A 15821-nucleotide genomic window follows, 5' to 3' on the forward strand; every position below is an offset into this window, starting at 1 on the left:
CATAAGAATTATTTGTTATTTAAAATTTTTCTTTTTGAAACTTTAATAACACTTGTTCAGTTGTCGTTAATATCAGAGTCATAGAAATTGAACATTTAAAATTGAATTGAGGTAAACAACACCGAAATACGTGGCAGAAGCGGAGTGCGCGGTTCCCAGTCGAGCTACCGTCTTCTAAATGAAATAAATTTGGGTTTTTTTAAAGTATATTTATTTTTGGTTTTAAATGCACAATTTTCACATTTTCGTACAATTCAATGTCTTAATATTGGGACTGAAATGATTTGATATCTGAATGGCGATCACTTAAATGCAGTTTTAAATTACTTTCTCTTTTAGTTTTATACGAACAGCTGGCACATTCGTACCACTTAACTTCTTCTTCACTCAAATGTTGACTAATCACGTGACATCTTAAAGCCGAGCGATGTTTAGTTTTGAACGGGCACTTTTCGCATTCGTGCCACTTAATTTTTTCTTTCTCTACATGTTTAGCATTGAAGTGGTTGTTTAAAGATTCCTTGTACTTAGATTTGAATGGACACTTCTGGCATTCGTACCATTTAACGTCTTCTGTCCGCGAATGTACGTTACTCATGTGGCTTTTTAAATTCTTTTTTGATCTAGTTTTGAAAGGACATTTTTCGCACTTGTGGCATTGAGCATCCTGTTCACACTTGTCCCGCTTACAATCGGAATTGTGGTTGTATAAATGCTCCTTTAACTGACCTTCTACCTTAATTTTACCTGGACATGATTTGATATCTGAATGGCGAGCATTTATATGCAGTGTTAAATTATTTTTTCTTTTAGTTTTAAACAAACAGTTCGCACATTCGAACCACTTCACTTCTTCTTCACTCAAATGTTGACTTAGCACGTGATGTTTTAAAGTCAAACGATATTTAGTTTTCAACGGGCACTTTTCGCATTCGTGCCATTTAATTTTTTTTTCGTCTATATGTTTCAAACTCAAGTGGTTCTTTAAAGATATCTTGTATTTCGACTTGAATGGACACTCCTTGCATTCGTACCACTTAACTTCTTCTTCACTCAAATGCTGATTAATTACGTGATGTTTTAAAGCCGAGCGATATTTAGTTTTGAACGGGCACTTTTCGCATTCGTGCCACTTAATTTTTTCGTCGTCTAGATGTTTCGCAATCACGTGTAAGTTTAAAGATTCCTTATACTTAGATTTGAATGGACACTCTTTGCATTCGTGCCATTTAACGTCTTCTGCCCGCGAGTGTACGTTATTCATGTGGGTTTTTAAACTTCTTTTCAATCTAGTTTTGAAAGGACATTTTTCGCACTTGTGCCATTCACCATTTTCTTCGTGGCTCGGAAAACTCAGACTTTGAAGATTTTCTTTCCTTTCCGTGCATGCTGAAGTATGTTGAAGACAATTTATCAAGGAATTTGTTTCGAAAGCGCAGTTTTCGCAAACGTAGTTTTGTATGCTGAAGTCCTCGATTGAGAAAACTTCTCTAGATTCACTTTTAAGGCCATGATGTTTGTTAATGTGTTGTTTGAACAGAATCGTTAGATCCGTTTTAAAATCGCAGTCTTTACAATAATACGCTTCAATTTTGGCTTCGGAGCATGTAAATTTTTCCAGAGTTGAGTGATGTTGCCTCACGTGGTTCACCATAGACAAAATTGATGTTGTAAAATAGGGACACAGTTTACAGTTGTGGATGTTTTTCCACGAAGTTTTTCCCTGTGAAACCAGTGTTTTCGAATATTCCAAAGTCGACATTGTGGCCAACTAAAATTGTTTTATTACACCACGGAAGCAATTGCAATGTTAGTTACCTTTTCAATCTTGTTAAAGTAGTGTTAATGAAAATTATCCTCGTGATATTTAACACTGTGTTAGGTCCATTTTCTAAAACGACAGAATTCTAACCTAAGATTTTTACGTCACAACCATAGATATTGAATATAACTATAGATAGAGGATAGAGCATTCCTACTTATAAAAGACTATGTAGGCATAGATTAATATAGATGCAACATACAGTCTGAAGCGATTTGGTTGGTTTGGACTATAATTTCTGCGGGAAATAGTTGTTTAGTCGGTTTTTATAACGACTAGGTGAATATTTTTGGTACATATTTAGATGATTTTACATATTTTGTTTAACTAAGAATTAATTCTTTATTTGTGTTTTATACTATCTAAACGTCTTAAACCAAGAATATTGTTGAAATCGTAATAACCCAATGGATTTTTTTCGGGAAAATGTTTTGGAAACACTGTGTTCTATTTCGTATGAATTTTTAAATGTTTTTAGTGGCAATTTTTGTGGTTGTTGTCAATACACTGTATGATATTAACAGTGAGAAAAAAAAATGAAAAATTAAAATAATCGAAAATTTGAAAAATCGAGAAATCTAATAATGGAAAATCAGAACCTTAAAAAATCGTAAAACCGAAACATTGAAAAATCGAAATATCGAAGAACTGAAAATCGAAAAATGAAACATCAGAAATTCGAAAAAATGTAAAATTCAAAAATCTAAAATTTAAAAATCGTATAACGAAAAATTGAGAAATCGAAACTCCCAAATTTAAAAAGTCGGATAACTGAAAAATCGAAACTTCGAAAAACTGGAAAATCGAAAAACCGAGAAATCGAAAAATCAAAATATCAAGAAATCATGGAGTCGAAAAGTCGAAGAATTGAAAAACCGAAATAGGCCAAAATCGAAAAATCGAAAAGTTAAAAATTGAACAATTTATAAATTGACGATCAAAATATCGGAAAATCCAAATCTCGATAAATCGAGAAATCAAAAAATTTAAAATTCGAAAAATTGAAAAATTGAGAGATTGAATGATCAAAAGAACGAGAAATCGAAAAGTGATGAAGTCGAAAAATTGAAAAATAGAGAAATCGACAAACAAAAAGTTAAAAGTTGAAAAATTGGAAAAGCGGAAAAATAAAAAAACGAAAAAATGGAAAACTGGAAAAAATGAGAAACCGAAATAGGCCAAAATAAAAAATTGAAGAACTGAAATGTCGAAAAACTGAGAAATTAAAAAATTGAAAAATTGAGAAATCGAAAAATCAAAAAAGTGAAGTTGAAAAATCGAAACCTGAAAAAATGGAAAAACTGAAAAACCAAAAAACCTGAAAAATCAATTAATTGAAAAATCGACAAATAAAGAGTTTATAAAAGTCAAAAATTGAAAAATCGAAATATTTAAAAATCGTAAAATTGAAGAGAAAAACTGAAAACCGAGAAATTGAAAAATTGAGAAATTAAAAATTAAATAATAAATAGGAGTAAACTGAAAAGTCCCCAAACTAAAATTTCGAAAAACTGAGAATTCGAAAATTGAAACAGCAAGAAATTATAGGTTAGGATTGAAAAATTGAAATATCGAAGAACTGAAATGAAAAATTGAGAAATCGAAAAATCTAAAACTTTAAAAAGTAAAAAGTCGAAAAATTGAAACAGCCGAAAAAGTAAAAAAGTCGATACATCGAAAAATCCAGGAGTCAAAAATCGAAAAGTCAAAGAATCAATATATTGAAAAATCCCAAAACTGAGATATCGAAAAACTGAAACATGAAAGTAAAACTGAAAAATGGGAAAACCTGAAAAATCCGAAAACTGAAATGTCCAAAAACTCAGAACGTAAAAATTCAAAAAAATTGAGCAATCGAAAAATCCATAAAGTGAAGTCGAAAAATCGAAACCTTAAAAAAACTAAAAAATGAAAAATCAAAAACCTGAAAAATCGAAAAATTAAAGAATTGAACAGGAATATCGAAACCCTCGAGAGTCAAGAAATGGGAAAATCAAAACATCGATTAATTGAAAAATCGAAAAATTAACAGTTTATAAATGTCAAATTTGCAAAATTGAAAAATCGAAAATTTAAAAAAACGACAATTGAAAAACAGAAAATCTAAAACCGGAAAGTCGAAAAATCGAAAGATTAAGAAATCGAAACATTTGAAAAATTGGAATATGGAAGAACTGAAATGAAAAATCGAGAAATAGAAAAATCTAAAATTTTAAATATTGAAAAATTAAAATACAAAAAAATTGAGAAATCTAAAATTTAAAAATCGAAAAAGTAAAAAGTCGACACATCGAAAAATCCAGAAGTCAAAAATGGAAAAGTCGAAGAACAGAAATATTGAAAAATCCCAAAACTGAAATATCGAAAAACTGAAAAATGAAAGAAAAACTGACGAATCGAAAAACTGAAATGAAAAATCGAGAAATCAAAAAATCTAAAATTTTAAAAATTAAAAAATCTAAAATTTAAAAATCGAAAAATTGAAAAATCGAAAAAGTAAAAAAGTCGACACATGGAAAAATCCTGGAGTCAAAAATCGAAAAGTCGAAGAATCAAAATATTAAAAAATCCCAAAACGGAGATATCGAAAAACTCAAAAATGGGAAAACCTGAAAAATCCGAAAACTGAAATATCCAAAAACTGAGAACCTAAAAAGTCAAAAAATTGAGCAATCGAAAAATCCATAAAGTGAAGTCGAAAAATCGAAACCTTAAAAAAACTAAAAAATGAAAAATCAAAAACCTGAAAAATCGATAAATTAAAGAACTGAACAGGAATATCGAAACCCTCGAAAGTCAAGAAATGGGAAAATCAAAACATCGAACAGTTTATAAATGTCAAATTTGAAAAATTGAAAAATCGAAAATTTGAAAAAACGACAATTGAAAAACAGAAAATCTAAAACCGGAAAGTCGAAAAATCGAAAGATTAAGAAATCGAAACATTTGAAAAATTGAAATATGGAAGAGCTAAAATGAAAAATCGAGAAAAAGAAAAATCAAAAATTTTAAATATTGAAAAATTAAAATACAAAAAAATTGACAGATCTAAAATTTAAAAATCGAAAAAGTAAAAAGTCGACACATCGAAAAATCCAGAAGTCAAAAATGGAAAAGTCGAAGAACAGAAATATTAAAAAAATCCCAAAACTGAAATATCGAAAAACTGAAAAATGAAAGAAAAACTGACGAATCGAAAAACTGAAAAATCCCAAAACTGAAATATCCAAAAACTGATAATCTAAAGAATCGAAAAATTGAAAAATCAAAAATCTGAAAAATCGTAACATCGAAAAACTGAAAAATAAGTAAACTGAAAAATCCTAAAACTGAAATGTCGAAAAACTGAGAAATTAAAAAATTGAAAAATTGAGAAATCGAAAAATCAAAAAAGTGAAGTTGAAAAATCGAAGCCTGAAAAAATAGAAAAATTGAAACACCAAAATACCTAAAAAATCAATTAATTGAAAAATCGAAGAACTGAAATGAAAAATCGAGAAATCGAAAAATCTAAAACTGTAAAAATTAAAAAATCTAAAATTTAAAAATCGAAAAATTGAAAAATCGAAAAAGTAAAAAAATAGACACATCGAAAAATCCAGGAGTCAAAAATCGAAAAGTCGAAGAATCAAAATATTGAAAAATCCCAAAACTGAGATATCGAAAAACTGAAAAATGAAAGAAAAACTGAAAAACGGGAAAACCTGAAAAATCCGAAAACTGAAATATCCAAAAACTGAGAACCTAAAAAGTCAAAAAATTGAGCAATCGAAAAATCGAAACTAAAAAAACTAAAAAATGAAAAATCAAAAACCTGAAAAATCGAAAAATTAAAGAATTGAACAGGAATATCGAAACCCTGGAAAGTCAAGAAATGGGAAAATCAAAACATCGATTAATTGAAAAATCGAAAAATTAACGTTTATAAATGTGAAATTTGAAAATTGAAAAATCGAAAATTTGAAAAAACAACAATTGAAAAACAGAAAATCTAAAACCGGAAAGTCGAAAAATCGAAAGATTAAGAAATCGAAACATTTGAAAAATTGAAATATGGAAGAGCTAAAATGAAAAATCGAGAATTAGAAAAATCTAAAATTTTAAATATTGAAAAATTAAAATACAAAAAAATTGAGAAATCTAAAATTTAAAAATCGAAAAAGTAAAAAGTCGCCACATCGAAAAATCCAGAAGTCAAAAATGGAAAAGTCGAAGAACAGAAATATTGAAAAATCCCAAAACTGAAAAATGAAAGAAAAACTGACGAATCGAAAAACTGAAAAATCCCAAAACTGAAATATCCAAAAACCGAGAATCTAAAGAATCGAAAAATTGAAAAATCAAAAATCTGCAAAATCGTAAGATCGAAAAATTGAAAAATAAGTAAACTGAAAAATCCTAAAATTGAAATGTCGAAAAACTGAGAAATTAAAAAATTGAAAAATTGAGAAATCGAAAAATCAAAAAAGTGAAGTTGAAAAATCGAAACCTGAAAAAATAGAAAAATTGAAAAACCAAAAAACCTGAAAAATCAATGAATTGAAAAATCGACAAATAAAGAGTTTATAAAAGTCAAAAATTGAAAAATCGAAACATTTAAAAATCGTAAAATTGAAGAGAAAAACTGAAAACCGAGAAATTGAAAAATTGAGAAATTGTAAAATCCAAAAATTGAAAAATAAATAGGAGTATTAATGTATGCAACATACAGTCTGAAGCGATTTGGTTGGTTTGGACTATAATTTCTGCGGGAAATAATTGTTTAGTCGGTTTTTATAACGACTAGGTGAATATTTTTGGTACATATTTAGATGATTTTACATATTTTGTTTAACTAAGAATTAATTCTTTATTTGTGTTTTATACTAGCAAAACGTCTTAAACTAAGGATATTGTTGAAATCGTAATAACCCAATGGATTTTTTTCGGGAAAATATTTTGGAAACACTGTGTTCTATTTTGTATGAATTTTTAAATGTTTTTAGTGACAATTTTTGTAGTTGTTTTCAATACACTGTATGATATTAACAGTGAGAAAAAAAAAATGAAAAATTAAAATAATCGAAAATTTGAAAAATCGAGAAATCTAATAATCGAAAAATCGAAAGCTTAAAAAATCGTAAAACCGAAACATTGAAAAATCGAAATATCGAAGAACTGAAAATCGAAAAATGAAACATCAGAAAATCGAAAAAATGTAAAATTCAAAAATCTAAAATTTAAAAAGTCGGATAACGAAAAATTGAGTCGAAAAATCAAAAGATCAAGAAATCATGGAGTCGAAAAGTCGAAGAATTGAGAAACCGAAATAGGCCAAAATCGAAAAATCGAAAAGTTAAAAAAAATTGAACAATTTATAAATTGACAATCAAAATATCCGAAAATCCAAATCTCGATAAATCGAGAAATCAAAAAATTTAAAATTCGAAAAATTGAAAAATTGAGAGATTGATGCCCGTTTGCACCAACGTTACTTAAAATTTAAGCAGCTCTTAAGCGCAGAAATGCGTTGCACCAACATTTAACAAATGCTTACAACGCCCTATGAAGTCCTTAATATAAGTAGCAGTTCATCGGCGACTTAAATTTGTTTAGCAATTCTTAAAAACCGAACAGAACCGAATGTGGCCGAGATCGGGTGGATGTCATGGAAACGATCATAACAAAATTGAAATACACGCTTTTAAAAACAATCTGCAACATCCGGTATCTACCTGGACCGCAAAGTAAAATCCGAAATGTTTGTCTGGGAATCCGAAATTTCGGTACCATTCTCGCCATTGTGGCTGAATAGTGATAACGTGTTTTTTAATATTCGTTTAGTTTTGTTTTTTGAGAGCTGTGAGTAATAATAGTGTTGAATAAAAGTTACGGTAAGGTAAAATATTACCCAGTTAATAAGAAATATAGTGTAGCAATCAATTATTAATTATGTTTTAGATGAATACTAACAACAAAAGAACACGCGGCGCGAATTTTACGGCAGATGAGAGGGCTCTTGTTTTATCTTTAATTATTGATCGGCGTCACGTTTTGGAAAATAAAAAGACGGATGCCGTAACAAATAGAGAAAAACAGCAGTGTTGGCAAGAACTCACTGACGAATTTAATGCCCAATGTCCAGCAGGGGTGCTAAGGTCGATGATATCACTTCAAAAGTGGTACAACAACAAAAAAAAAGAGACAAGGAAAACTGTGGCGGAAAATCGAATGGTTTTTCGAGAAACAGGAGGCGGTCCTTCGGAAACGCAGGATGGTGGCCCAGAATTAGAGTTAACTTTAGCGGCAATGGATTCCACGACGGTGTATAGATTACCAACAAATTTTGGAGGAGACACCATTGGAGAATCGGAAGTATGATTAACAATTTTTTGTTTTACATGCTTGTTTAAAATGTGTTTATAATTGTAGCTTTTGCCAGATGATGAGGAAGATGACGATGAAAATGAATTCAGCGAGGAGGTAAACCCAGAAGATGTTAGTTCTAAATTTTAGTGTTTATTTCGATAATTTTTCTTTAAATATTTTAGTTTGCGAAACCACCAACTTCAAGGGCAATACCATCTTTTATCTCAAAATCAGTACCACTACCAGTAACATCAAGAAGAATGAAATCGTTAGATGCCGGCCAAGTTGTATGTACCTTGTAATATACACGCATTTTATTTTTACTTTCTTTATTTTTTTAGACTATATCAACTGATGCAGGCAATTTTGCGTCAACGCCAATCAAACGAAAATTGGATTCTTGTCCGGTTCAAAATCCGGTAAGTTATTCTCTATGCTGCTTTATGATTCCTACTCAAAATTTAATTACAGAATGTTCTCGAAAAACTCGACTGGGGCGATTATAAAACTGGCCATTTAAAAACACCCAGATCTCAACAACTGCATACAATTTCTTCGAGGAGGAGGCCTACACTACAGGCATTGCATTCTAGCCACATATCGAAAATGTATGATGAGTTGGCCAAGAAAAAATTGCAGTTAGCGGACGTGCAACTAGAAGAAATGAAAATTCAACTCGAAGAACGGAAAAAGGAAACGGAACGGAGGAAAACAGAATTTGCCCTAAAGAAAGAAGCTATGGAACTGGACATAGCAATAAAAAAAGAACAGTTAAAAAAACTAAAATTTACTAATATAGATTTATGATAATAAAATATTTAATGTTGCCTATTAAAAAAGTTTGTTATGTAACTCCTCCTAAACTCGTGTCCTGCTCCCCTTCTCTCCCGACCATTAATTGCTGCCGGAACTTCTGGAATGTTGCCAGCTTCAATCAACTGTTGTAATTCATGTTGGTTGATTTCTGCTGGCAATGGAGGGTCTTCTTCACCCCTTTCCCGGGCAATATTATGTAAGACTGCACAAGCAATTATTACTGCTAGCACAGTATCTTGTTTCAATCTACATCCGTAGGCTAGAATGGGAAATCTTCTTTTCCACACCCCAAATGTTCTTTCTATAACATTGCGAGTTCGAATGTGTGCTTCGTTATAGAGTTGCTCCCCTTGTGTTTGTGGATTTAACATTGGAGTTAAAAAATAGCGACGAACAGGGTAACCACTGTCTCCTATATACCAAAACAAAACAATGAAATTAAACCGAAACCTTTGAAAAAACTGAAGATCCGGCAGATCATGAAAATGATCGGCTCTTAAATAAATTTGTCGCGGTATTCCCACTTCGATTAATTCAAGAACTTCGAGGTCGTCCTCAAACGCATCAAAATCCATTTTTGTAATAAAATAAAGAACAACACTACAGACTACACGTGAATTAGTTAGGTTATTGCGATAAATTAGGTTAAACAAATGTCAGTTTTGTGTCTGTTACCAACAGAATTTGTTATTTCAAATAAAGTCACTAGCTAAGTATTGCTTTGTTATGTCAACGTTAAGATGCGTTGGTGCAACACCCAAGTACTTTAAGAACTGCTTAAAGTTAAAAACTTCTTAGCTAAGGAATGCTTAAATCGAATGTTCGTGCAAACGGCCCTAAATATATTTGTTTTTGTTTGTATAATGATAAGACCAGCAAACTTGTAGGATAGAAGTATATTGACAATAATAAGTGTAGGTATATACAAAAAAGATTTAGAGAATATGTGACCTCACGGTCGAGAAGTATTTTAGTCAGTCCTGTCTGTGTATTGAATTCCATTTTACCTGGTGGTTCTCACCACCCTTATTTCAAAGTGGGTGGTGGCTCTGGCCCACCCTTGCGAGTGGAGGGGACGGAACAGATGTCCCCGCCAGGAGCGCTAACAATATTTTTGATCTAGTTTTGAAAGGACATTTTTCGCACATGTGCAATTCAGCAGCCTGTTCACACTTGTACCGCATACAATCGGAATGGTGGTTGTATATACGCTCCTTTAAATGACCTACCTTAACCTTACATGGACATGATTCACACTGAAGTGATTCGATATCTGGATGGCAAGCACTTATATGCAGTTTTAAATTATTTTCTTTTCTAGTTTTATACAAACAGTTGGCACATTCGAACCACTTAACTTCTTCACTCAAATGTTGACTAATCACGTGAGATCTTAAAGACGAGCGATGTTTAGTTTTGAACGGACACTTTTCGCATTGGTGCCACTTAATTTTTTCTTCCCCTACATGTTTCGCATTGAAGTGGTTCTTTAAAGATATCTTGTATTTTGACTTGAACGGACACTCCTTACATTCGTACCACTTAACTTCTTCTTCACTCAAATGTTGATTAATTACGTGAAGTTTTAAAGCTGAGCGATATTTAGTTTTGAACGGGCACTTTTCGCATTCGTGCCACTTAATTTTTTCGTTGTCTAGATGTTTCGCAATCACGTGTAAGTTTAAAGATTCCTTATAATTAGATTTGAATGGACACTCCTTGCATTCGTGCCATTTAACGTCTTCTGCTCGCGAGTGTACGTTATTCATGTGGTTTTTTAAACATCTTTTCAATTTAGTTTTGAAAGAACATTTTTCGCACTTGTGCCATTCAACAATTTCTTTGTACGTGACATTCTGGCTCGGAGAACTCAGATTTTGAATATTTTCTTTCCTTTCCGTGCATGTAGAAGTATGTTGACGCCACTTTATCAAGAAATTCGTTTCGAAGGCGCATTTTTCGCAAACGTAGTTTTGTATGCTGAAGTCCTCGATTGACAAAACTTCTCTAGATTCACTTTTAAGGCCATGATGTATGTTAATGTGTTGTTTGAACAGAATCGTTAGATCGGTTTTAAAATCGCAGTCTTTACAATAATACACTTCAATTTTGGCACTGGAGCATGTAAATTTTTCCAGAGATGAGTGATGTCGCCTCACGTGGTTCCCCATAGACAAAATTGATGTTGTAAAATAGGGACACAGTTTACGGTTGTGGATGTTTTTCCACGAAGATCTTCCCTGTGAAGCCAGTGTTTTCGAAAATTCCAAAGTCGACATTGTGGCCACCTAAAATAGCTTGATTACACCACGGAAGCAAATGCAATGTTAGTCACCTTTTAAATCTTGTTAAAGTAGTGTTAATGAAAATTATCCTCGTGATATTTAACACTGTGTTAGGTCCATTTTCTAAAACGACAGAATTCTAACCTAAGATTTTTACGTCACAACCATAGATATTGAATATAACTATAGATGAGGCATTCCTACTTATAAAAGACTATGTAGGCATAGATTAATATAGATGCGACATACAGTCTGATTTTGCAAAACCACCCTTATTGACATGATACCAATAGTCGACGCGAATAAAAAAACTTGTTTCACTACAACTTGTCGCCTGAGAACTTGTTTGATCTACAGACCAGAGCGCGCTCAGGCCAATGTCGACTCTAAGCGTTCAGAAGCGATTTGGTTGGTTTGGACTATAATTTCTGCGGGAAATAGTTGTTTAGTCGGTTTTTATAACGACGAGGTGAATATTTTTGGTACATATTTAGATGATTTTACATATTTTGTTTAACTAAGAATTGATTCTTTATTTGTGTTTTATACTATCTAAACGTCTTAAACCAAGAATATTGTTGAAATCGTAATAACCCAATGGATTTTTTTCGGGAAAATGTTTTGGAAACACTGTGTTCTATTTTGTATGAATTTTTAAATGTTTTTAGTGGCAATTTTTGTGGTTGTTGTCAATACACTGTATGATATTAACAGTGAGAAAAAAAAATGAAAAATTAAAATAATCGAAAATTTGAAAAATCGAGAAATCGAATAATCGAAAAATCGAAACCTTAAAAAATCGTAAAACCGAAACATTGAAAAATCGAAATATCGAAGAACTGAAAATCGAAAAATGAAACATCAGAAAATCGAAAAAATGTAAAATTCAAAAATCTAAAATTTAAAAATCGAATAACGAAAAATTGAGAAATCGAAACTCCCAAATTTAAAAAGTCGGATAACTGAAAAATCGAAACTTCGAAAAACTGGAAAATCGAAAAACCGAGAAATCGAAAAATCAAAATATCAACAAATCATGGAGTCGAAAAGTCGAAGAATTGAGAAACCGAAATAGGCCAAAATCGAAAAATCGAAAAGTTAAAAATTGAACAATTTATAAATTGACGATCAAAATATCGGAAAATCCAAATCTCGATAAATCGAGAAATCAAAAAATTTAAAATTCGAAAAATTAAAAAATTGAGAGATTGAATGATCAAAAGAACGAGAAATCGAAAAGTGATGAAGTCGAAAAATTGAAAAATAGAGAAATTGACAAACAAAAAGTTAAAAGTTGAAAAATTGGAAAAGCGGAAAAATAAAAAAACGAAAAAATGGAAAACTGGAAAAAATGAGAAACCGAAATAGGCCAAAATAAAAAATTGAAGAACTGACAAATCGAAAACCTGAACAATCAAATCTCGATAAATCGGGAATGAAAAATTAACAAATCGAAAAATTGAAAAAAAGAACATCTAAAACCAGGAAGTCGAAAAATCGAAAGACTCAGAAATATTGAAAAACTAAAATATCAAAAGATTGAACAATCTAAAATTTAAAAATCCAAAAATTGAAAAATCGAAAAAGTAAAACACATCGAAAAAACCAGAAGTCAAAAATAGAAAAACCGAAGAATTGAAATATTGAAAAATCCTAAAACTGAAATATCTAAAAACTGAAAAATCGAAAAATCAAAAAAGTGAAGTCGAAAAATAGAAACCTTAAAAATCGAAAAATTGAACAATCAAAAAATTAAAGAATTGAAGAACAGAAAAATCGAAACACTCGAAGGTCAAGAAATCGGAAAATCAAAACATCGATTAATTGAAAAATCTAAAAATTGAGAGTTTATAAAAGTCAAATTTGAAAAATTAAAAAATCGAAAATTTGACAAAATGACATGTGAAAAACAGAAAATCTAAAACCGCGAATTCTAAAAATCAAAAGATTAAGAAATGGAAACATTCGAAACATTCGAAAACTTGAAAAATTGAAATATCGCAGAACTGAAATGAAAAATCGAGAAATCGAAAAATCTAAAATTTTAAAAATTAAAAAATCTAAAATTTAAAAAGTAAAAAAATCGACACATCGAAAAATCCAGGAGTCAAAAAATCGAAAAGTCGAAGAATCAAAATATTGAAAAATCCCAAAATTGAGATATCGAAAAACTGAAAAATGAAAGAAAAACTGAAAAATGGGAAAACCTGAAAAATCCGAAAACTGAAATATCTAAAAACTGAGAACCTAAAAAGTCAAAAAATTGAGCAATCGAAAAATTCATAAAGTGAAGTCGAAACCTTAAAAAAACGAAAAATTGAAAGATCAAACACCTGAAAAATCAAAAAATTAAAGAATTGAAGAACAGGAAAATCAAAACATCGATTAATTGAAAAATCGAAAAATTAAGAGTTTATAAAAGTCAAATTTGAAAAATTAAAAAATCGAAAATTTGACAAAATGACAATTGAAAAACAGAAAATCTAAAACCGGGTAGTCGAAAAATCAAAAGATTAGGAAATGGAAACATTCGAAAACTTGAAAAATTGAAATATCGCAGAACTGAAATGAAAAATCGAGAAATCGAAAAATCTAAAACTTTAAAAACTAAAAAATCTAAAATTTAAAAATCGAAAATTTGAAAAATCGAAAAGTTGAAGAATCAAAATATTGAAAAATCCCAAAACTGAGATATCGAAAAACTGAAAAATGAAAGAAAAACTGAAAAATGGGAAAACCAGAAAAATCCGAAAACTGAAATATCAAAAAATTGAGAACCTAAAAAGTCAAAAAATTGAGCAATCGAAAAATCCATAAAGTGAAATCGAAAAATCGAAACCTTAAAAAAACTAAAAAATGAAAAATGAAAAACCTGAAAAATCGAAAAATTAAAGAATTGAACAGGAATATCGAAACCCTCGAAAGTCAAGAAATGGGAAAATCAAAACACCGATTAATTGAAAAATCGAAAAATTAGCAGCTTATAAATGTCAAATTTGAAAAATTGAAAATTCGAAAATTTGAAAAAACGACAATTGAAAAACAGAAAATCTAAAACCGGAAAGTCGAAAAATCGAAAGATTAAGAAATCGAAACATTTGAAAAATTGAAATATGGAAGAGCTAAAATGAAAAATCGAGAATTAGAAAAATCTAGAATTTTAAATATTGAAAAATTAAAATACAAAAAAATTGAAAAATCTAAAATTTAAAAATCGAAAAAGTAAAAAGTGGACACATCGAAAAATCCAGAACTCAAAAATGGAAAAGTCGAAGAACAGAAATATTGAAAAATCCCTAAACTGAAATATCGAAAAACTGAAAAATGAAAGAAAAACTGACGAATCGAAAAACTGAAAAATCCCAAAACTGAAATATCCAAAAACTGAGAATCTAAAGAATCGAAAAATTGAAAAATCAAAAATCTGCAAAATCGTAACATCGAAAAATTGAATAATAAGTAAACTGAAAAATCCTAAAACTGAAATGTCGAAAAACTAAGAAATTAAAAAATTGAAAAATTGAGAAATCGAAAAATCAAAAAAGTGAAGTTGAAAAATCGAAACCTGAAAAAATAGAAAAATTGAAACACCAAAATACCTAAAAAATCAATTAATTGAAAAATCAAAGAACTGAAATGAAAAATCTAAAACTTTAAAAATTAAAAAATCTAAAATTTAAAAATCGAAAAATTGAAAAATCGAAAAAGCAAAAAAATAGACACATCGAAAAATCCAGGAGTCAAAAATCGAAAAGTCGAAGAATCAAAATATTGAAAAATCCCAAAACTGAGATATCGAAAAACTGAAAAATGAAAGAAAAACTGAAAAACGGGAAAACCTGAAAAATCCGAAAACTGAAATATCCAAAAACTGAGAACCTAAAAAGTTAAAAAATTGAGCAATCGAAAAATCCATAAAGTGAAGTTGAAAAATCGAAACCTTAAAAAAACTAAAAAATGAAAAATCAAAAACCTGAAAAATCGAAAAATTAAAGAATTGAACAGGAATATCGAAACCCTCGAAAGTCAAGAAATGGGAAAATCAAAACATCGATTAATTGAAAAATCGAAAAATTAACGTTTATAAATGTCAAATTTGAAAATTGAAAAATCGAAAATTTGAAAAAACAACAATTGAAAAACAGAAAATCTAAAACCGGAAAGACGAAAAATCGAAAGATTAAGAAATCGAAACATTTGAAAAATTGAAATATGGAAGAGCTAAAATTTTAAATATTGAAAAATTAAAATACAAAAAAATTGAGAAATCTAAAATTTAAAAATCGAAAAAGTAAAAAGTCGACACATCGAAAAATCCAGAAGTCAAAAATGGAAAAGTCGAAGAACAGAAGTATTGAAAAATCCCAAAACTGAAATATCGAAAAACTGAAAAATGAAAGAAAAACTGACGAATCGAAAAACTGAAAAATCCCAAAACTGAAATATCCAAAAACTGAGAATCTAGAGAAACGAAAAATTGAAAAATCAAAAATCTGCAAAATCGTAACATCGAAAAATTGAATAATAAGTAAACTGAAAAATCCTAAAAC

The 15821-nt window shown here is 29.8% G+C and overlaps 2 protein-coding genes across 3 annotated transcripts; one reads left to right on the plus strand and one right to left on the minus strand.

The window, feature by feature from the left end:
- Positions 1-203: 203 nt before the first annotated feature.
- On the minus strand, positions 204-1912 carry LOC135140400 (zinc finger protein 711-like). Of its 2 annotated transcripts, XM_064070928.1 has the most exons (3): positions 1819-1912; positions 377-1771; positions 204-345 (listed from the first exon to the last, which is right to left on the minus strand). In XM_064070928.1, exons 2-3 carry the CDS (start codon positions 1760-1762, stop codon positions 319-321), a joined length of 1413 nt encoding a protein of 470 aa, XP_063926998.1. In that variant the 5' UTR covers positions 1763-1771; positions 1819-1912; the 3' UTR covers positions 204-318. The 2 variants fall into 2 exon arrangements, with proteins under 2 accessions (XP_063926998.1, XP_063926997.1); XM_064070927.1 differs by having other exon boundaries at positions 204-1771.
- A 5404-nt stretch (positions 1913-7316) lies between these two features.
- Positions 7317-8993, plus strand: LOC135140673 (uncharacterized). Its single transcript, XM_064071318.1, has 6 exons — positions 7317-7700; positions 7763-8176; positions 8234-8299; positions 8353-8457; positions 8512-8589; positions 8642-8993. The coding sequence occupies exons 2-6, from the start codon at positions 7763-7765 to the stop codon at positions 8975-8977; spliced, it is 999 nt and encodes a 332-aa protein (XP_063927388.1). The 5' UTR covers positions 7317-7700; the 3' UTR covers positions 8978-8993.
- Positions 8994-15821: the final 6828 nt, after the last annotated feature.

Source organism: Zophobas morio, unplaced genomic scaffold (assembly GCF_036711695.1).
Source record: "Zophobas morio isolate AGI-343-1 ecotype UQ-CSIRO unplaced genomic scaffold, CSIRO_AGI_Zmor_V1 ptg000040l, whole genome shotgun sequence".
NCBI classification, from domain to species: domain Eukaryota; kingdom Metazoa; phylum Arthropoda; class Insecta; order Coleoptera; family Tenebrionidae; genus Zophobas; species Zophobas morio.

What these genes read in the sequence shown, in the direction of transcription:
- LOC135140400 (XM_064070927.1), bottom strand. Translation starts at nt 1,762, where the DNA reads ATGTCGACTTTGGAATATTCGAAAACACTGGTTTCACAGGGAAAAACT.
- LOC135140673 (XM_064071318.1), top strand. Translation starts at nt 7,763, where the DNA reads ATGAATACTAACAACAAAAGAACACGCGGCGCGAATTTTACGGCAGAT. An exon ending in CGTTAGATGCCGGCCAAGTT is followed by an intron (nt 8,458 to 8,511) that starts GTATGTACCTTG and finishes TTATTTTTTTAG; the next exon opens with ACTATATCAACTGATGCAGG. An exon ending in CTTGTCCGGTTCAAAATCCG is followed by an intron (nt 8,590 to 8,641) that starts GTAAGTTATTCT and finishes ATTTAATTACAG; the next exon opens with AATGTTCTCGAAAAACTCGA.